The sequence below is a fragment of the Camelus bactrianus genome, chromosome 13 (genome assembly GCF_048773025.1).
Source record: "Camelus bactrianus isolate YW-2024 breed Bactrian camel chromosome 13, ASM4877302v1, whole genome shotgun sequence".
NCBI classification, from domain to species: domain Eukaryota; kingdom Metazoa; phylum Chordata; class Mammalia; order Artiodactyla; family Camelidae; genus Camelus; species Camelus bactrianus.
The window spans coordinates 48389727-48412293 of NC_133551.1; the positions used below are offsets into that span (position 1 = coordinate 48389727).

Here is a 22567-nt window from a genome sequence, read left to right on the forward strand (position 1 = left end):
GCGGGGCGGGGCGGGGCGGGGCGGGGCGCGTCTGGGGCGGGGCCTGCGTTGCTTGCATTCCCCAGTCGCTTCCATTCATTCCGCAGCTTCCCCGCACCCGCCCTTCATATTTAAACCCAGCCTGTGGCTCGTATTTACGATGCGTAAGTGCAGGACTCGGTGGAATGACCTAAAGCACTTCAGGTGTTTAGAGAAGGTTACAGGCAGCGGGCGGCCGCCGGCGGGCTAGAGTGGAGCGAGGAGGGGGCTGCGGGGGAAGGAGTAGACGGAAAAGCTTGGGAGCAGAAAGAAGGCCAGAGCATCCACTGTTTAGTGCCTGCAGGAATACTGCTAGGACGGAAGTAGCACGTGTTTGTTTTTAAAAATTGTTTTGTTATTGCTTTACAAACAAGTAAAATGAGGCTGAAAGAGGGGTGAATCCTTTATGGTCCAGAAAAAGAATCAGGATTCAGACTTGCCTATCTGGGAGATAAGATTGGAGTGCCCTGTGAGGGGAAACTGGCTTACCTCTATGAGGCTTTATCAGTGTCAGGGATTTTAGAGCTTCACTAGTTTAATCTGCACGTGGTGCACCCTCCCTATCCCAGCAACATACCCATATTTTTGGCTGAAGAAGCCGAGGCCCAGGAAGGGATTTGCCTGAGGTCCCATGGAATCCAGGTCTGACTCCCATTCAGTCCAGTGCTCTAATAATGACTTAAGTGAATTGTGTGATATGCTTAGAGGTGAAGCAGCAATAATATAAAATAATGGGTACCATTCATTGGCCATCTGCTAACTACTGTGTTTAAACAATTTACATACATTACTGTGTTTAACCCTTAATCTTATAAAGCAGATGCTTATCCTCTTTTTTACAAAAAAAGAAACTGGGTCAAGGAAAGGTTAGAAACTTGCCCAAAGGCACATAGCCAATAATAATAAGCAGTGAAGCCAAACTATCTCACTAACCCCAGCAGCCTAACCATATGCTATACTGTCCTAGAGAGAGGCTAGAAAAATCATGTTTTCAATCATTAGGTTAAGATCGACTCTGATGATGACAGAGAAAAATCTGGGGCTCTTAATGCAAACTTAATATTGTTATATTATTATTATTTTTTATTTTGAAGCATTCATGTTGTCTATTTCCAGTTACCTTGGAAAACAAGGAGTTAGGTGTCCTGGGCTGGAAATAGGGAGTCCCTGAATGTCAGAGAACATAGAAAGCAGTCAGGCTGGTCAGGGCCTTAAAAGTTAAAGCTAAGAAGTTTGGACTTAATCTGCCAGGATTGTGGAATCAGTGAGAGTTTCTGTGCAGGGAAGGGGCAAACAAAACATTTCTGAGGGCAGGACATGGACAGAAATTTGCAGCTTCTGGAGTAAGGGTAGCTGTAGAGAAAAAGAACAATAGGGTAAATATGCGTACAACCTCAGGGAATTTGTACATTTAAAAATAAAGCAATGAGGGGGAGGGTATAGCTCAAGCTGTAGAAGGCATGATTAGCATGCATACGGTCCTGGTTTCAATCCCCAGTACCTCCTCTAAAAATAAAGAAATAAAGCTAATTACCTCTCTCTTCCCGCCAAAAAAAAAAAAAAAAAAAAAAAAAAAAAGGAATGAAAGAAGCCATTGGAGTTTCTATTGATCTGGACCTTGAAGGCGAAGGAATTCTAATATGATACAAAACGATCAAGTAGGATGATGACAGAAAAGGTCAGAGTTGATGATTGAGAAGCAAATTATCAGTTAACTCGGAGAGAGGTGAAGGTGCTCCTGTTCTATTTGGAAGGGGTAACAGAAAGAAGGGCAGGGAGAATGTGGAGGCAGCAAGCACGGGCTACTTGTGTGAGAAACATGGGAGTGAGAAAGAGGGCGGTGCATGGGAGCTCAAGGGAATGCCAGCACCAAGATGCCTATGCGTGTTTGAAGGTGAAGGCAAAAGGGCCAGGGGAGATGCAAGAGGGTGGGCAAGGGCCAGCTGGTAGAACCAGATGTCTGGATACCTTGCCCAGGAAGAAAGGGGATAGAAAACATGGGGAACTTTTTCAGTCTAGGAAAGAAAGGTCACTTCCTCTTAGGCTGGAGGGAAGGAGAACAAGGCCTTAGAGATAATTAGAGGCTGAGAAACAGTGTAGATGGGGAAACTCCCACCTAAAGGACCTAAATCCAGGTTAGCAAAGGGCATGTCAGGAATAAAATATAGGTGATATTCAGGGAGTGGAACAGCCCAGTTGAGATAATAATAAAAATATCTCAGTAAATACTGAGTATTTACTATGTGCTTGGCATTGTGTTAATACTTTTAATCCTCACGCTAGGGAAATAGTGGAAGAGAAAGAGATCAGGTTCTGAAGAGTCAAGCTAAAGATTTAGAGGTAAGGAGTGAGCAAGAAGAGAGATGAATAGGAAGATCAGTTTGGAGGCAACATACAGATTGGATTTAAGGAGAGAGACTGGAGGCAGAGATATTAGGTAGAGGCTGTAGTAATAGCTCAGGGGAGATGGAGAAGAGGAGGCAGAATTCAGGACGTAAAAGTGGTCATGATGGCTGAATGGGTGAAGAGGCGAGAGGTTCAGTGTTTTGGATCTCAACCCTAGTTTTGAGTCCCTAGGGACAGAGTGGGAGCCTTGGACATGGCTGGGGGAAGGAATTATGGGAAGTGAGTATACTAGATGTCATCCATTTGTCCCATCCAGACCTACTCTTCGTCCTTCTCTACTCTGCCCTGGGCCCAGTGAGGCTGACATATATGACCTGCATCAAAGGATTCCCTTGGGCTTGGGTTTCTGTTTGTATTCCACCAATGGGAGGATGTTATGTGTTAAATTGTGTCCCACCCCCTGCCAATTTATATGTTGCCTACTTAAGTCCCAGTACTTCAGAGTGTGACCTTATTTGGAAATAGGGTCACTCCAGATATAATTAGTTAAGATGAAGTAATTTGGTGGGCCCTCATCCAAAATGCTAGATGTTCTTGTAAAATGGAGAAATTTGGACACAGACACATACAGGGAGAATGCCATGTAACGATGAAGGCAGAGATGGAGGTGATGCTTCTACAAGCCAAGAAACACCAAAGATTGCCAGGAAACCCCTAGAAGCTAAGGGAGAAGCATGGAACAGAGTCTTCCTTGTAACTCTCAGAAGGAACCATCCGTGCTGATACCTTGAATTTCTAGACTCCAGAACCGTGAGACAATAAATGTCTGTTGTTTAAGCCGCCAAGTTTGTGGTACTTTGTTACGGCAGTGCTAGCAAACGAATACAGAGGAGATCAGAGGGTGGGGTGGAAGAAGGGGTAGAACAGGCGTGAGCTTTTTATTCCCCTGGCTCAGTGCCTACCATATCCCCACAGGTTGGCTGTGGCTCTGCCACAACTCCTGCCAGGCAGCCCTCTCTGTAGCTACTGTCTGTGGATCTCGGATCTCAGAGCTCATAACCACTCTGTCATCTTACCCCTTGATGCCTAGTGGTGGGGAGGGTGGGGAGGGGACCAACTCCCAGCTGTTGTTAGCCCTGGGATACTGCACTATTTCTTGATGGTTTTCCTAACTCCTGCCATATCTTTATAAATATGCCGTTTATTAAACTCTCATCAAGATGCCCAGACTGAATACATCATCTATGCCAAGATCCTGACTGATACAGTGAGTATGTCTGGAGTCAGCAGAAAATACCACTGGTTTGAGAATTTGAATGGGTCAGGGGAATTCATAACCAGAATGGCCTAAGTGCATTTACCACTGCATATGAATGGCATAAAAGATGAGGGAGGTCGGCCTGGGGTTAAAGTGGCATTGTCCAGAAAGATTTCCTTCCTTTAGAAAACATTTATTGAAGGCCTACCACGCACCAAGCACTACTCTAGGCACTGGGGGTAAGTGTTGGGGAGGGGAGAAGACAAATAAATCACAGCCCTTGCCCTCAAGGAGCTCACAATCTAGTAACAGAAAACAGATATGTAAATGGTTACTTGCATAAAGGATCACAGGTGCTGTAACAGAAGTCTGGGCTGGAGATAAGAACTTTGGAATGGTCAGTAGAGAGGAAAACAATGAGAGTAGATGGGGTTGGAAACTGTTACGAATGGACTCTTGAGGGAATGCAATAATTAAAAGGGGAAGAGACTCGAGGTTAAGAGATTAGGAAGGAATAATTACAATTGTTTAGATATATCAAACACAACACATTCCTAGGCAACATGCTTTACTCAGATTATCTCACTAAATGCTCTTCACAACCCTACGGGGTTCTATTATTACCCTTGTTTTATAGATGAGAAAATTAAGACTCGAAGACTTTAGGTTATTTGCCCAGGGTTGCACAACCAGCAAGTGGGAAAGACAGGAATTGAACCCAGCTCTGACTCCAGAATTTATGTTCTTGATTACTAATATTCTTGGAGAGACCTGAGCAGAGCCAGGAGAGATGGTAATTATGCGAGCTATGGTAGGAGAAAATTTAAAGGAGAAATGGGTAGTCATCATGACAAATGCCAACAGAGAGATCAAATAAATTGAGGATTAACAAGATCCAATTGGATCTTTTTTTTTTTCTCTATTGGATCTTGCAATTAGAAAGTCTGAGGAGTCTCATTAGCAGAGTGGTAGTGGGGGGGATTAATTGAAGTAGTCTGAGGAGCAAATGGGAATAGGGAAATGGAGCCTTCTTTTCAGGGAGTTTGGCATTAAAGAGGAGAATGAAAGGAGGTGAAAGTTACAGGATCTTACTCAAATGAACCTTGCCTGAGGAGAGAAGGTCCTGGATCTATGTCAGTGGCAGTACCGAAAGATCAGTGTTACAAAACCCAGCTAGGAGGATAGACAAGGGGGAGGGAAGTGGGGTCTGAGATGGTTGTGTTGTTGAGATAGGGTGGGTAGGGAAGTTTAGAAGGAAGCTCTAGAGGGTTTGGATCTGTCCAGGGTACTGGGACCGAGGGGCCTGCCAACAGCTGAGAGGTAAGTAGGAATGGTTGGCGATGTGAGTGGTGCAGTAGGACCCCAGCTCAGCCACAGGTGGGCACACAGACAGGGGCATGGTCCCCAGGCAAGAAGGCTGCAATCCTCTGTAGTCCATCTGGGTTTGGGAGGAACATAGGGGCAAGGGAGTCTTCTCTGAGGTCTTAGGTAGAATTTCAAGGAGGCTGGGTTCCACTTCCTCATAGGCATCTGAGACTGCAGCCTTGGGCTGGGAGAAATGGGGGTTTGGATTAGAGCAGGTCCTGTGGGAGCAGGACCTGGACTGTGTAGGAAAGAGGGTTTGGCTGGAGGTGAGTTCTTGGGATGGTATGCTGGTGGGCAAGGGCCTTGGAAAAGTTGTGTAGTGGGGCAAAGATCCAGCTCCAGGCAGGGCTGGTGGTGGGAGCTGGGAGGGGAGTGCACTCACCGGATTCAGGCCAGCAGTATCCCTAAGGTACTGGCCGAGTACCCGGTGCAGGTCTGGAAGTGAGGGCCACAGGGCATGCCTCAGGCTCCTTGAGAAGAAGAAAGAGAAGGAGACTGAGTTGTGGGAGTGAGTTGAGAGGAGGGAGGAGAGTACTGAGGTGGGGCAGTGGGGGAGGTAGTGAGGTGAGGGAGTAAGGCTTGGAGAGGTAACAGTGTAGCCAAGGCAGTAAAGTAAGGTAGAGGAGCACAGGTGGAAGGGAAACCTTAGATGGGAGACGGAAGTCAGTGATGGGGAGGTTCAAAAAAGGGGTTTTCCTATCCTCAAACATTCCTGCCTCAGGGCCTTTGCACTTGTATTCTCTGCTTGGAACACTCGATTTATTCCCTCACTTCATTTAGGTTTCTGCTCAAATGTCATCCTGCCAGAGAGGCTTTCCTTGACTACCCTGGCTAAAATAGAACTGCCTCCCTTCCCCATTACACTCTGTCTCCTGCTCTGATTTATTTTTCTTTATAGTACTTCACTTATTCTGTATTTATTATATTACTATATATATTAAACATACTAGAGTGTAAACTTCATGAGGGCAAAGAGTTTGTCTATTTGCTCACTCTTGTATCTCCAGGATGTAGAAAAGTGTCTAGCCCATAATAGGTGCTCAAGAAATTAGTTAAATGAAGGAGTGAGGAGAACCAATAGAGCTTAACATTAAGTTGCTGAGGAAGGTAGTCTATCTGGGAAGAACATGAATTAAAGTATATTGGGGGAATCTCCAACTCTTTGGGCTCATATTTCCTCATGGAGAGACTTTAGCTGAACAATATTTTAGGCCTCTTCTGTGACCCCACTCCCATCTTTCCAGGGGAGGAGGAGTGATGTATCTGGTAAATGGGGAAAAGGAACTGAGTAAGCCTGGTTCCCCAACATTTTTTTGTTGTTGTTGGATCTGGCTCCCTGCATCAAGGCTACAGTCCAGTCTGCTCATACAGATGGGTGGATTAAAAAGCTCAAAGACATGTTCAAGGAGAGATGCGGGCACAGAATAGGGGCATCTCATCTAGCCTAGAGCCATTGAAAGAGGCCACCTGGAGGAGCTGCCTTCTGAGCTGAGTCTTCAAAAAGCGAGAGATATTACCAATTGAAGGACTGAGGTAGCGTGGATTCTATCCTTTATGTTTATAACTTCCAATGACACTTCTCCTCAGCCTTAGTCTTCCCACCTAAACAAGTCATTCATTAATAACATTTATTTAAGGGTGTGCTATTTGGCAGGCAAAGTGCTGAGGTTTTAAGGATGACCAAGTAAGGCATGGGGAAGATATATAAAGAAATGAATGCAGTAAAATGCTTCTGGTACTATGAAAGAAGTCTGTACTGGGGCACAAAGAGAGCAGCCAATAGGGGAGTGTCAGGAAAAGTTTCCTAGGAGTTGGTGAAGAAAGTTATTTAAAGATAAATGGGTATTAGTCATCCAGGGAGGATATTCCTGGCAGAGGGGACGTTATGCGCAAAGGCACTGAGAAGTAAAACCGCTTGGCTTGTGGAGGAAATCACCAACAGTTTGGCATGGCTGATGCACAGGGTGGGAGGGTGGAAGTGCTGGGAGCGGCCAGATTTTGCACAGCCTTGTGTGTCATTCTAGAGTTTGGATTTTATCCTGGGGAGCTAATAATGAGATTTAAGGAGGTGGAGTGACAAGTTCACGTGTGCATTTCAGAAAGATTATTCTGGTGGCTCTGTGAGGCTAGGTTAGGGGAGAGAAGAGGCTCTGTTTCAGTGAATCAGGTAGTGCTTGTAGAGCTGGAGAAAGGGAGTCATTGTTTGAACGAGGTTCAGGAGGTGGAATGACCAGACCAGAGCAGACTGGGTAGGGGGGAGGGAGGCGCCTAAGTGTTCTGTCTTGGGTGACAGGTGGACAGTAACCTTGCTACTGGGATGAAGAGCCAGAAAGTGGGGCTATTTGAGGTGTCCAGTATAATGGGCTTGTTCGAGTGTAAGGAGGCGGTGTGACGCCACGGGATGGATGTAGGATTGTCCAGAGAGCGGGTGTCCTAGAGTGACCCGGGGATGCTCCTTTAGAGGACGCAGGCCCCACCGGACCGCAGCCCCGTCTCGCGCGTATCTCTGAGAGGTACCTGTAGCGCTCAGGAAACTGCCACCTCAGCAGCAGCAGGCCCAAGAGGGCGCTGAGGCCTAGCACCAGGAGCAGAGCGATCACCAAGGAGATCCAGGCTGTGTGACAAAGTCAGTCAGACCTGGGCAGCCGGTGGCCGGAGCCCCGCCCCGAGGTCCGCCAGACCCCTCCCAGGCCCCGCCCCTCGCCGTCCCGAAGCGCCGCGTAGGGTCTGCGCAGCCGCTGCCGGGTGGGGTCCGAGCCCCGCCCCTCGCTGGGCCGGCGCCCCTCCACTTGCGCAGGCGCAGACCGCCTTTGCCCCGGCCCTGCCCTCACCGGTCTCAGACGAGGTCTCCACCCACGATGGGTCTGACCAGGGGCTCCAGGGACCTTGGAAGGTGGAGCCTTGGAGCCTGGCGCGCAGTTGTACACGGTAGCGAGAGCGTGGGCGCAGCTCCAGGGTCTCTCCCTGGGCCCCGAGAGCCGTCTCCAGCACCTGCACAGAGGAGAAGCGAGCGGGTGGTCAGGCTCCAATTGCCCGTGGGCTAGCGTCGGGGCCTCGAGCCTGGCGCCAGACCCAAATCCAATCCCTTTGAATTCCTAGGGGTCCCCCCAAAGAGCCTCACGGGCAGAAACACGCATCCTGGCGGAAACTGACTGGAGAGAACACCCCAGAGAGTCTCGCCCTGACTGCGACCTTGCCCTGCCCGGCCCGAAACCCGCGACGCACTGACTCATCTACGCACAACACTACTCATCCTGACACATATGACTCCAATACACCTGCAGACTCTGGTGCACACACCCTGACCAGGTGCACGGACATCCTGCCAGAAGCGAACACCAGAACTCCAGGTCCAGCGATGGAAACCCCAGACACCGTCAGATACTGAGAGCCACGTGGACCAGTCCACAAATAACATGCATTCAACAGGGTTGCCCGCATTATGCTAGGTGCTGGGGGTACGAGGACAGATTCCATGTAGAGGGAACAAGCATCGTGTGTACAGGCAGGGAGACATTATTAACCAGTTAGCAAACATTTATGAGCTGCTTGTGATGTGCTAAGCTTTGGACTAGGCACTGGGGAAAAAGATAAATGAAACATGGTCTCATGTGTCTAATGAGGACGATGTCCAAACAAGTAAATAGTTACAAGGAGTAATTAGCACGGTAACAATGACGTAAGTAAAGCACCACGGGGGCACCAAGAAGCATGTAATGCTACCTTAGGTGCCTGATGGGGGGTTACAGAGTAGTCCTGTGTCCTCAGAGCATGGGTGGGCAGGCTGGATGCTCAAAGATGAGGCAGAGGCAATGGTAGTAGGGATTTGAGGCCTGTTAGGACAATAAACTCAACTTATTTGTTGATGAATAGGGGGAAGGGACAAGGGAAAAGGGAGAAGAGTCAAGGATGACTCCAGGCTTGAGTAACTGGAGGAGTGTTGGTGACATTGTCAGAGAGAGGGAACAGAGGAGAAGGAAGTTTGAGGAAAAAATACTGAATGGATCTATTTTATTAAGTTCTACAACAGTGAAAACTTATCAGTGGTAATGTGAGAATAGTTGTCACCTTGGATGGGGTGTGTGTGACTGTAGGGGCATGTGGCACTTCTGGGGTGCTAGAAATCACCTATAATTTGATTTGGGTAATGATTCCATGGGTGTATACACACATACAGATGAATCAACTGTATGTTTAAGATTTGTGTACTTTATGTAACTTGTATCTCAACTTAAAAAGAAGTTTGGGGAGGAAAATGAGTTCAATTTTGGATACATTGAGTCTGAAATGCCCTGGGAGGGGTGCTTTTAGGTAGAGCTGTCTGGTAAGAAGTGGTACATACATGTAGTAAGTGAGAATAAAAGTAGAGAAAAAAAATGAATATTTAACTAATGCATAGTGGGTACCTTCTATTGGCCAGGCAGTATGCTGGATATTGATGTATTTAATCTTTACTATACCTCTGGAAAGTAGATATCTTTATCACCAGTGAGGAAACTGAGACTTCAAAAGTCTAGGTAATTTCCCTGTGGTATAGAAGTTCCTTTCCATATGGGTGTGGGAATGGTAAGTTTGGGATGGTTAGTGTATAACTGTTGAAACCATGGAGTTGAAGCATTTGCCTAAGGAGAGCATCCATATATTTATTTAGAGGAGAAAAGAGCCAAAGGTGGGGCCGTAGGAAGCACAACATATTAAGTAAGGGTGGAAAAGGAGGAGCCAGGAAAGAGTGAGGAGATTCTGTCAGAGAAGTGGTATGAGTATCAGGAGAGACTATATCCCAAAAACAAAGGGAAGAGAAAATTTGAAATAGGAGTAGTCAGCAATGTCAATGACAAAGAGAGATTAAGATATTAGTTGAATCAGATAAGCCTAGATAAACAAGCACAGACATAGATACGCAGACACCTTCACTGCTGATAACAGACATGGTGAAACTCAGGAATACCCTGAGTGTGTGGTCTGCGAACGTTTGTTTCTTGACTGTACCTTCCAGTCCTGATGGCCTTCTCCTGAGTATCGAAGCTGATAGCAGGTCTCTTGGGCTGCCCAGGACGATGGATGCTGCCATTCCAATTCCAGCTGCCCGCTAGAGACCTCCCTCCAGTGCAAATTTGGAGTGGGAATGAGCACTACAGGGACGTCAGCAGGGACTGGCCTAAGCCCTTCTGTGCATGAGACATCATGTCACCAGGGCCATGGGTCAGATGTGTCGGAGCTGGTGATTCCGGGCATGGGGTCAGATGGGGTAGGGGTGGGAACTATGTGGGAGAAGGGAAGCAAGTTCTTACCAGCCTGGTGGATCCAGAAAGGGGAGCCCAGGTAGCTGTGAACAGCACCCTGGGCTGTGGTCACCTCCACAAGGATGTGAATGACACTGTCATTTCGTGACTTGAAGTGGCAGCGGGAGAACGGGGAGGGCTGTGATCCTGGAATTTTCTCCTCCTCTTCACACTTCTCCCAGATGGGGTCCCTAAGAATCAGCCCCATATAGTCACTGAATAGGGCCTGCCTCAGAGATGAAGGCTGACATGCCCATCCCACAGGGGCTATGGGCTGCTTGGATTATAATCTAACTCCTCCCTTGGAGGGGCCTCCAGGATTTCTCTGTGTCTTCATGCCATGATGTTTTGTTTTCTAAGCATTGCTTTGGCGTCCAGACTCTTCCTCTTAAGAAAAGAGCTGGAAGATATGTGAAAATAGCATGGTCTATAGCATTCAGGTCTTGGCTTCTTGGTGTATAACTCTGGGCAGATTACTTGACTTATCTCTGCCCCATTTCTGTCATTTATTTATTTTCTTCATCTTTCTGGGGGAAAATATCCTTATGTTTTTAACCTATTCTCATTAGGCAGCCGTCTTAGTCACCTCTACATGGTATTTTACTAATAGGTAATTACGAAAACCTCCTAACTGGCTTTTCTGCCTCTGTTTTTGCCACTCTCTTCAATTTGTTCTCCATGTGGCAACCAGAATTTAGATCCAAAGTGTTGATCTGATAATGTGAAATATATGACAAATGTGTCCATTAATTTTGATCTTTACCCTCAGAACATTAGGTGAAACCATTATCTGTTGCTTGAATTAAGGCACATTTCTAACTGGTGATCCTGCTTCTATTCTTACTTCTTTCTAATTGCGCTGAGAAACATCTTTTTAAAATGTAAATCATATCATGTCACTCTTTTGCTTAAAATCCTTCAATGGCTCCCCATCCCACTTGGAATAAAATCCAAACTCCATAGTATGGTTTAGTTCCTCCCTACCTCTCCACTCTCACCTCCTACAATTCTCACACCAGTTTGCCACCTTTCATCCACCGGGACCTTCTCTCTCGGCTGCAAATACACCAGATGCACTGTCTTTGCACTTCAGTTTGCCCTGGACTGCCCTGCCTCCAGACCTCACATGACTCACTCCTTCTCAGCTCACCTGTCACCTACTTGGCAAGGCTTTCCCTGACTTCTCAGTCTAAATTAGCACCTGCCCCCCATCCTCTCAACCTCTGTCATATAACCTTGTTCCTTGATTTCTTTTCTTGTTTGTCACCTCTTCTCTCCCTTCCCCAACTAAAATGTAAGCCCCCCGAATGCCGAAAGCTTTTCTGTTTTGTCACTCTAGCCCCAGTGCCTGGAACATAGTCACCTTCAATCATTGTTTACTGAACAAATAATTCATGTTTCCTTCCTGATTATAATGCCTAAATGGCTAGCTCTGACTAGAATTATTTATCACTTTATGTATTTATATGTTTACTAATTTATTCTATGTGCCAGGCACTGTGATAAGCCCTGTGAAGACGTAGAGGAATAATTTTCAAGGAGCTCTCATTTCAGTGGGAAAGGCATAAAAATGAACAGATGGTATTCTTCTGTGATGGGCACAGGCTGGCTTGGGAGTATCAAGGAGGACCATCTAACTCAGACGGGGAGGGTCCGAGGATATTTCCTGTAGAAGGCAGTGCTTAGACTGAGTCTTGGACTGGAAATAGGATAGGCAAAGGGGACAAACAGGCATCCCCGGCGCGGGCTTGTGCACAGGTAGGAGACATGGTGCTTTGGGGGAAACTCCAAGTTATGCAGAATGCTTTTAGCATAGAGGGCCTGGTGGTGAGTGGAAGATGTGAGACAGCAGACCAAGGTCATAGATGGCCTGTGGCCTTTCTAGGGAGCTTGAATTTAATCTTGTAGTATTGGTGGAGACATTGAAGGATTTTAAACAAGGAATTGTCATAATTAGCTTTGTACTTTAGGAAGGCTACTGTAACTGCAGTTTCTAGGGAAGGATTTGTCAGGGGACTAGAAGCAGAGAAATTTATTGGGACAGTGTTATGGTTTTTCACGTGCAAAGTGATGGGGATCTGAAAGTAGGGGTGTGGCCGTGGGGGCAGAGGGAATTTGATGGATTCAAGAGATACTGAAGCAGTAGAAGTGACAAGTGTTTCTGACTGCACCTGGCGGGTGTAGAAATGGCAGAAGTCCAGGACAGAGAGCAGAGTTGATGGTAGGATGGACAATAGGAGGAGGAGCAGGTTTGGGCAGAGGAAATGATGAGGTCAGTTTTGCCTCCCCTTAATCCATTCACGGCACCTCCATACTATGAAAATCTGCAGTTATTATAAAGAATGAGTTACAACTTTTTATAATGATCTCCAAGAAATATTTTTAAGTGAAAAAGTAAGGTAAGAAATCATATATGTAGTGTGATCCACTTTATATTGAAAGCTAAATGTTGTGTATAGACATACATGAATGCATGGAAACACTGGAAGAATACATTAAAACTATTCATAGCAGTTTTTTCATTATCCATTCATTCAACAGTTTTTTACTGAGCACCTACTATGTTCCAGGCAGTGTGGTAGGTGAGAATACACTAGTGAGTGAAAATAGACACTGACTTTGCCCTCATGGATCGTGTATAGTCAAGATCAGCCTTTTATGGCTGGAGCTCTGAGCGAGAATTTTCTTATCAATAAAATAACCACTTAAAGTATAAATGTGAAATTGTAACTATGATAACTATTTAAGAAGGAGAAGTACATGGTACAGCAAGGTTGTATAATAGTGCCATTGGACCTAAGGAGGAGGGTCAGGGGAGGGTCTAAGGAGGTGACATCTGAGTTGAGATCTGAAGGACAAGTAGAAGTTAAGTAAAGACAGGAGAGCTGGATAAACAGCATGTGCAAAGACCCAGAGGCAGAAGAGGAATATGGCAATTAGGAGGGGACCAATGAATGCCAGTATCGGAGCACAGAGCACAGAGCACAAAAAGCAGCATGGTATAAGATGAAGCTGAAGGCATGGATAGGAGCTGAGTCTTCTAGAACTCTATACAGCCACAATAGAGTTATTTCCTTTGTCCAAGGACCAGTGGAAACTATGGATCTTGGAAGAATTTTAAACAAGGAATGTTTATTTTTGCACTTTTAAAAGATCCCTCTGGCTTCTATGTGGAGAATGCTTTGGAGGATTCAAGAGGTGGTCTTCTCAGTAGCCTAAGTGAAAAATGATGATGGCTTGTACTGGCCTAATGGCAGTGATGAACAGAAGTAGGCAGATTCTAGAGATATTTAATAAGTAAAATCAATAAGACTAGGTCATAGATTGGATATGGGCAGATCAGTGAGGTGTTTGGTAGAAATTCTTGAAGACCAGGTGATGTTTTCATTGGATCCGATAGATAGCGAAAAGTTGTACTATGTATTGGAGTAGGTGAAAGCCATGCAAAGTTTAACCAAGGTCAGTCTGTCAGCAGCACAGGAAGCGAGGAATTGGAGGTGAATGAGAATGTAGGCTGTTGCAGTAGTCCGGTTGACATGATTAAAGCTGAATTAAACTGAGGCATTTCCAGTAGGAATGAAGAGAGGTTGAAAAGATAAAATACCCATTGGAGGATGAGAGCATTTGGTTTGGGGACAACGGAGCAGAATGCAGAGGACCAAGAACAATCTCTCCCTTCTTTCTGCAAGGTTGTGCCTCTCTCCCATGACACCAAGCTCAGTCAGTAGTTCAACTCTTACCTGTCTCTGGGACAGCACCGTGCCCTGCTGTGGTAGAAGAAGCCTTGGGAGCTAGCATGGTCCTGTTGCTGCCACTGACAGGTAACATTCTTCAGGTCCAAGGTAAAGCACTGCAGTCCAATTTCCACTGGGGTCAGAGAAGGAAGTCCCATCAGAGCTCACGTGCTCCTGCTCTATAAGGTGTCCACATCATCTTTACATACATAACTCAGAACATTTACTTTGTTCTTTGTCCTCTCCCTGATCATAGTTCACTCTGTCCAGTGGCAAGTTTGAGGTCATCAGGAAGCACCATGCTTCCCAGAGCTTCCATATCCAGCCCAGGCCTCCCTAGAGATCTTTTCTGTCATCTCCCCATCTCCCCATTCCTTTGTTGACTCACCTGCATCCCCAGGCAGGTCCACAGTCACAGGGAGGGACCAGGATCCCCAGGAACCACGGAAGGAGACCCCATCAGGTTGGCTGCGCAGTTGGATCCAGTAGGAGTTACCAGGCTGGAGCCCTGAGACGAGGCAGCTTTTACGTATCACTGTCAGAGACGGAGCCTTGGGAGAAGAATCCCAGCCTCAGAATCTAGGTCTGCCTCAAGCCAAGGCAGCCTCCACCTCTTATATCTGAAGCCTCATGGCATGCCTGTGGAGAGACACTCAATTCTTCCCTGGGTAGATATGTACACAGACTGGGCGCCAGATTGGTGGGCTTCAGGTGGTTTAGGGCTTTTTAATCCCCGTTAGCTTAGAGGCCTGAAGCTCTCAATTTTGTTGATGTGAATGACCCAAAGTGGGAGATCCTTAAACAGTTATGGCTCCTAAGGGCTGATCAGAGCCTATATGAACTTTCCAAGGACCACCCCCATCTAGAATTCCCAAAGTATGATCTCTACTTTCTTGGGGCAAAACTAGGGGTAGGAGATGGACAGAGGGTGGAGCAGAAGAAGGCCAGGATACTTCTCTAGTTGGGGAGGTCTGCTCTGGTCCATCTTGTTGGGGCATCATGGCCTGAGCACATGGAGGCTGGTCCAGAGCTGGGGCTGGATTTGGTCTCCACAGAGCTGGACAGCAGGTTTCTGTGGACAGCTGCTGGATGACAGTGGAGTTCCTGGGATCCTTGGGGCCATAGCGGAGTTCATGCCTCAGGAATTCACTGATTTCTGGAGTTGGGGTTTCCCAGCTGATCTGAAGTTCCCCTGGCTGGCTCCCACCCATGGCCTTGATGAGACTGGGGGGAGCTGGCAGTCCTGAGGGCAAGACAGAGCACATAAGCCCAGGGAGAGGGTGCTGGAGGCTGGATGGAGGGCAGCCCCTGGGGCTGGGCAGGGAAGCTCCTTATCCTGTTCTCCTTTCCTCAGGAGCACAGTGACCTCACTGCAGGTTTGTTAGACTCAGGGACCTCTTTTTGTCTCTGCATCCTTGTCACCTAGCACAGTGCCTGGCACACAGTATGTATTCTGTAATTGATGAAGGAGTGAGTAAGGGAATAAGTTAATGATGGGAAGACCAGGGTGTCTCTGGCGGGAAATGAAGTCTAGCTCTGGATGCTGAAGCTGATGGGAATGAGAAGGGCGTCTTGAGGTGCCTCTGGGGGCCTGGTGAGGGAGAGCATCCATGTCGTCTTGAAAGAGCACAGATCAGTCTGATTCTAGGAGCTGACCTGAGGGCAGCAAACAGAGGGGCCAGGGTGGCTGGAGGATGGCCCTTACCCACACTATCCACAGAGAGCACCCGCTGGGTCAGATTCTGGTTCAGAAACACGTTCTTCACCCACAGGTGCAGTGAAAAGAAGAGGCGAACTTCATCCTGGGCTGGAAACTGGCACACGTATCGGGTTCCAGAGGGCAGCACGCTCTGGGAACTCAGGGGGCAGGCACGGGGCTTCTCCCTGTGGGCATAGGAGAAGTCCATCCTACCTACACGGCTGCCACGTCCAGCCCCGAGGACCCAGGTCTGGGCCCAAGCCCAACTTCTATTTCCACTACCACCATTTATCTTCTCAGTGCCTGGAATAGGTGGGATCAGGGGCTAGGTAGGGGCCTAAGCTGGGTATATCCAAAGCACACTTGTTCATTAAGTGGTTATTTAGGGCTTATACGTGGAGTGGTCCTCTGACAGGGCCACAGGCAGGGTAGCTACTGGAATGGGGCTGAGCTGAGGTGTGTACAGGACAGATGGGGGAGTGAGGCACAGCCCAGCACATACCCTGCGTAGGCATACAGCAGCTGATACGTTCCACTGGGCGCTGCCTCTTCCTCGTCCCAGAAGCAAGTGAGGTCCTCAAACGTTCGGGAGAAACATTTCAAGGGCTCTGAGTCCGAGGCCAGCAAGGAGGCATCTGAGGAACAGCTGGTGAGTGGGCTCTGGGTCCTCCCAGGCATGTTTGTGGGCAAGAGGAGGGACCAGTGGGAGCCTCATACCTTGTACCCCTCCCAGGGCTCCCTCTTCCTGTGTATAGGTGATCTCCACCCTCCACACACCTCACCTTGGCTGGTGACTTGTGCCAGGTTTTGGGGGGCTGGAAGGAGGCAGGAGGTGACCACCAAGAGGGCCCAGGAGGGCATCTTCTCCGGCACTGTGCGCCTGCCTTAGCCCATCCTCCCTTCAGGAAGCCGGGCCCCAATCCCCTCCCGGGCCAGCCCCTCAGGTTCCTGTCAGATACAGCCCCACGTCCTGTCCCTGTCCCTGCCCCATGGGGCCCATCCAGACCACACTGGGGCCGGAGTCAGGGGAGGGGGTGTGGGAGTGGGCGGGAGGGTAGGAGGAATTTGAAAGAGAGGATACAGGCCTTTGGGTGGGAGGGAGATGGGGGTTACATTTTCGACCATGTACCAAGAGGAGAGTGAGCCTGTGTGCATGTCTGTGCTCACTGCTGTGGAAGGGCGTTGTATGGGCAGGAATGGCAGCCTTTCCTGAGTGCTCACTAGGCTGCCATGTAACAAGCACTTTATATCTATCGACCCAGTTAATCCTCACAATGGTCTTAATATTTCCATTAGTGATGAGGTAACTGAGATGCAGAGACGTTAAAGATTTGCCCAAGATCACACACCCACCAAGAGGTAAAGCTCAGGGCATCAAGCTCCAGAACCCAAGTGCGTGACAACCACACCAGGGCTGACAAATGACTGTCTGCCTCACAACCGTGACAAAATGGGGGCCACTCCCACTGTAAAAGGTTCTGTGACTTTGTGCACTAGTAAACTTTGTGCATTCTCCCTGGGGCTGGACACGCCCCTCCATCGTGGGTAGCCTCCACAGTGGCCTCTCGTCCTTTGCTACTCAGTGTGGTCCATGGACCAGCAGCAACGGCATTATCTGGGAGCTTATTAGACATGCAGAATCTTGGTCCCCACCCCAGGCCTACTAAAACAGAATCTGCACTGTACTAACCCCCCCAGATGATGTGAATACATATTAAAGTTTGAGAAGCTCTGGTCTGCAGCACTTTTATCTGGTTGGCTCAGAAGCAAGGGATAGTTGGTCTCAGCTCTCAGCTCCTGCTCGTCTTCCCATTAGTAGCAGAAGAGCTGGTGTGATCCCTTCTCTGAAGCCCTGCTGTAACTGTGGTGGCTTTTATGCCCATTCTCAGGAGTTCTGACTCTCACAGGGGAGTGGGGCTAGTGCAGGCCACATTAAGTCCCACACTTAACCCCTCTGGCCTCAACTGGGGCTCCCCTTGCTGGCCCTGCAGACAGTGTCCTCAGTATCGCCCTTCTCTCTTCCTCCCAAATTGGTGTTACTAACAAAGGATTATGGGAGGTGGTGGGAGGCAGGACATGGAAATCCTTCAGCCCCCTCCGCGAGGTCTTAGTTTCTCTGGCACCATTTCTCTGCAAGGAGTTCCTGAGGCCAGGTTTGTCCTGATTCCTGTCCAGCTCTCAGTTACAAGGACCAGCTTCCTCTGCCCAGTGGGGATGACTCTGGATGCCTCAAGGGCCACTGAGCCTCTGTCAGGTCAAGTGAGAGAAGAAAAAACTTTAATGTTCCTGCAGTCCCATGGCTTTGATGATGTGCATGTGCTGGTGACTTCAAAATTGATATCTCCAGCTGGGACTCGCCCTCCTGGGCTCCAGATTTGGATCGTCAACTGCCTACTTGGGATCTCTGCTTGCATGTCTGATGGGTGTCTTATACTTATGATGACCAAAATAAAATGAAATTCTAGGTCCTTCTTCCCACCCCTAACCCTGCTTTGTTTTTTCCATTAGTCTTACCCACTTCTGTCAGAGGCACCACCATCTACTCAAACCAAAAACCTCAGTGCTCTTTGATTTCTGCCTTACTCTTACCCTACATTCAACTCATTAGCAAGTCCTGCCAGATATCCTTTCAAAATGTACCCAGCCTCTGAACACATTTTACCACCTCCACTCCTCCCATCCTAGTCCAAGTCTGGGTTACTGGGTAGCTTCCACTCTTACCCTCTCTAGCAGAACAGAGTGAAATGTTTAAAATGCAAATCGGATTTCTTTGCTCTCTTGCTTAAATCTAAACACCTCCTAAAGGCACACAAGGTCCTGCCTGATCTGACTCCTGCCTGCTTAGATCCCATCTCCTACCACTGTCTCCTTCACCCTGGACCAGCCACAACAACCTCATTGTGTCTCTTATCTTAATCCTTCATGCTCAGCTTCTCTGCGATGTTTGACACTCCCCTCCCTGGGGTTCTGCAGCATGTCACATTCTCCCAGTGTCCTCCTATGCCTGTACATTGCCTCCCACTGTCCCTCTTTCTTCGCTCTTTCTCTTACATGTTGCTGTTCCCCAGGTGTCTTTGTGTCATCCCCTGCTGTATTCCCTGGGTGGTCTCATGGCTTTGATTCCATCTATATGCCACTAACTCCCAAGATTTTATCACTCTCTTCAACTGCAAACTCTCAGTTACTTATTAGACATCTCAGTTTGTTGTTCCAGAGGCACGTCAAACTCACCAAGTCCCAAACAGTATCATCACTACCTCCTGTGCATCCTTTCCCATCTTCCCTTCCTATGTTCACATCTCACCATCAGCTACCTGGGCATGTAAGCCTGGAACCTGAATGTTAGCCTCAAATTTTCATCCTCCCTCCATTCCTGCATCCAAATCTTACCAAGTCCTGTGACTTCTACAGGGAGGCAGCATAATGGTGGTTAAGGGTGCAGAGCCCACAAGACAAGGGGCTTGTCTGTGACCATCAGGGAGTTGAGATGGGCCTTCCTGCTCCTGCGTGGAAGGAAGTCCAACCACCTGTCCCTGTCATTTCCCCATTTTTTAATGCTTCCACACAGCTGGAAAGAGATGCCTTCCCCAGTCCTTGGCTCCTTTAGAATATCAGACAGGGGCTGGAATAGCCCTAGGGAAAGGAGGGCACTCAGGTCTGCTACTCTCTGGCCAAAGAGTCCAGTGAGTCCAGTCCAGGTCAGCAGGCTCAGGCTTCTCTGTTGGGATATAAGGCCAAAGCCCTGGCTTACAAAAGCCTGTGTTTGGTCTCTGTTCAGCCGCTGCCGAGAGAACTCAAGGGGTTGCCGGGTGAGGACGGGCTCAGGCAGTGGTGTGCTGTTGAATGGCTCTCTGGGGGAGCCCTGTTTTGTAGCATTTGCTGCTCTTTGTGGTGTACATACTCCAACGTGGCCAATTTCAAGCTACTAACATGATGTCACTGAACAGTGATTGGGAAGAGAATCGGGCTCTCAGGGCCCATGCCTGTGCCCTTGACCTCTTTCTCCCAACATCTGCCATTGATATCCCATCAGAAAGCCCCAGATAGGTAGCTCTGGGCACCTGGATTTTCCACCTTCCCATCTCTTTCCCAGCATTGCCAAGCTTCTCTCTAGAACCATTGTTCCACTGACACCCACCTCGAGCAGTGTGTTAAGGCACTCTATTTCCCCCAGACCTTTGTCAGTGTTAAGTTTGCCATTTCTATAGTTGACAAATGGTATTATATCTCTTTACTCCTGTTTTTCCTGAAGCTCCAATTTGTTTTTATTCTTTCCCTGCTTAAAATCCTTTCACGGCTCTAGGTGAGACCAAGTTTGGTCTCTCTTTTTTAAAACTCTTTTTTGCTGGGGTAAGGGGAGGTAATTAGGTGTATGTATGTATGTATTTATAGTGGAGGGACTGGGGATTGAACCCAGGACCTCCTGCATGCTAGGCACATACTCTACCACTGAGCTACACCCTCCCTGCAAGGTTCGTCTCTTGATGTTGGAACAGAAGCACTTACACCTCTCACCTCCCCGTTCCTGGATTCTCTCCCTCGTGATCCTTCCTTCACTCTTTCCCAGGCTCAACCCCTTTTCTGCCACAGGCCCTGTTTCCTTGCTCTCCCAAGCACAGAGTCCAACCTCTCATCCTGTTGGAACTGTCTTTGTGATTCAAGACCTCCCCCGAGTCATTACTTCTTAGGAGACTTATTCCAAGGATAATAATGAAGGAAAAGGGTTATTTTAAAAAGAAAAAGGCAATTTCACATCTTTTCAGAGGCCTTGTAGCTCTTTTGTGATTAGAAACAAGTTGGTGAACCCTTGGGCATGGCCTTGATAAGAAGGAGAATTACATTTGCTGAATATGAAATTGATGAGAATTTTGGAGTCTAAGGCGTGTAACTCCGGGAAAAAAGGGCAAGGGTGAGCTTGTACATGAAAGGTAGCAACCTGAGAAGAAATCTTTACCAGTGAGAAATTCCAGTGGAGGGACTGTTGGAGGAAAATTGCAGAACCGTGATGGCTAGTACTTAGTTTTACGTGTACCCCCTATTCTGTGAAAGCTTAGCTTCCCTAAAGCGTCCCTAAATGCTCCATAAAAGCATTCCATACACAAAACCTTATATTTGTGGTATTTTAGGAACAAGGGGAGAAAGGTAACAATACCCATGGACTTGAGAGAGGATGCTGGTCTCAGAAAGTAAGCAGCCCAGTGATCAGAATTTAGCAGAAGCAGGAATTCAGATTGACAGATGATCACAAGGACGTACTAGAGTCCTAGCAAAAACCGAGGAGGGCAGGGACATCCCAGAGAATGTGGAATACAGACGGGGCTATTCTAATTGGATACAAATGGAGAAGGTAAACCCAGAGTGTTGTAAGCCTTGAGGAGATTTCAGTATACACACACACACACACACACACACACACACACACACACACACACACACACACGGCTATTCTAATTGGATACAAATGGAAAAGGTAGCCCCAAAGTGTTGTAAGCCTTGAGGAGATTTCAGTACACACACACACACACACACACACACACATACACACACACACACACTTTCCTTCCCCCGAGTCTCCCTAGAATTCTGTGCCTCTGTTGGGGTGCTTTTATACATGAACAGCTATGCATACCTCCACCTTAGCTAGACAAGATGTGAACCCTGCCAAGAGAGGACTGTCATCTAAACTCACTCCTCCTGGGGTAAAAGTTGGGTTTGCCAGCCCTGTGCTAGTACATTGTCTCATTACATCACACAGGGACTCGATTAAGTGCCCTTGTCCTTACCTGACACAAGAGAAAGTGGAGGCTGAGATGGATTAACTGAGTTGTCCAAAGTCACGATCCAGGGGTAGAACTGAGATTTGAATTCAGGTCTGTCTGACTCCAAAGCCTGTCCTGATACCTACAGCATGGACACCTCTGACTGGGGCTCCTGTTCCCTCCACTGTAGTCACTTATTTAACATTATGTGCCTGGCACAGGGCCACACCAGGCCGGAGTCCGTCCCACAGGATGAGGCTGGGTTCAAAACAGACATCAGGGGAGGCTTCATTCAGGTAAATGGGAAAAGGACCCCTGCCCAGCAGGGAACCCCATATGAGGGAGCTTCAGGGGACCCAGTTTGGTCAGTCCTTCGTGCTCCTGCACTGCTGGGCTCTCTCTGACCCCTGAATCCATGTTTCCTGCTGAGGAAACATGAAGACCAGACCACTCCGGCCAAGCCCTGGGAGAGGGCTGCAGCGAGATAAGGGGACGCACAGCCCGCGGGAGGAGACTGAGCTGCCCAGCGGGCTGGGCTGCTCAGGAAATCACCCCTTCCTTGGGGCCCGAGGGGAATGACTCAGGGCTCACGGGTAGGACTTCCGTTGCTGCAGCCCAGGACCGGCTGCAGGGCGGCCTCTTGGACAAAGTGCTTGGGTTTGCCTTGCCTGCTGCCGGCCTCATGGGGCTTCAAGGGGCATGCCATGGCCTTCCCTCTTCCCTTTTCCATCGTTTCTCTGGGAAATGATCTTGCTCCAACCCTGGTCCAATTCAGGCCTGCCCCTGTGAGATTACAGCTGTAGAGGGAGGCAGTGAGGACTGAAGCTACATGGGTGTGGGGCAGATGAGGCTGAGGGTCCAGGTGCTGTGACCCACAGTTCTCTGCCTTGTTTGCAGTGGAGCCCTGGGTCTGATGGTGCCACAGTGGAAATGTGAGCTCTTCTGATGAGGGAGGGTGCCCTCCCTGAGCCCAGGACCTGGCTTGCAGTATGCAACCAAACTGTTTACATTGGATTTGAAAGCTGTATTATACCCCAATCTGGCCCTGTCCCCTGTGCCAGAGAGGTAACAAAGTACTGAGGCTAAAAGAGGAACTCCAGAGCCAG

At 48.2% G+C, this 22567-nt stretch overlaps 1 protein-coding gene across 1 annotated transcript; it reads right to left on the reverse strand.

The window, feature by feature from the left end:
- Positions 1-51: 51 nt before the first annotated feature.
- On the reverse strand, positions 52-16563 carry MPL (MPL proto-oncogene, thrombopoietin receptor). The gene is made up of 12 exons (XM_010959733.3): positions 16485-16563; positions 16205-16337; positions 15709-15887; positions 14957-15246; positions 14392-14554; positions 14010-14136; positions 10279-10460; positions 9977-10119; positions 7819-7978; positions 7505-7601; positions 5370-5457; positions 52-5171 (listed from the first exon to the last, which is right to left on the reverse strand). Exons 1-12 carry the CDS (start codon positions 16561-16563, stop codon positions 4884-4886), a joined length of 1929 nt encoding a protein of 642 aa, XP_010958035.1. The 3' UTR covers positions 52-4883.
- Between the last annotated feature and the right edge of the window lie 6004 nt (positions 16564-22567).

Bases quoted from the DNA above. Each gene is read 5' to 3' on its own strand.
- MPL (XM_010959733.3), bottom strand. From the start codon at position 16,563: ATGCCCTCCTGGGCCCTCTTGGTGGTCACCTCCTGCCTCCTTCCAGCC. The intron at 15,888-16,204 runs GTATGTGCTGGG...CTATGCCCACAG, and splicing joins CTGCTGTATGCCTACGCAGG to GGAGAAGCCCCGTGCCTGCC. The intron at 7,979-9,976 runs GTACAGTCAAGA...TCCTCTGTGCAG, and splicing joins AAGGCCATCAGGACTGGAAG to GTGCTGGAGACGGCTCTCGG.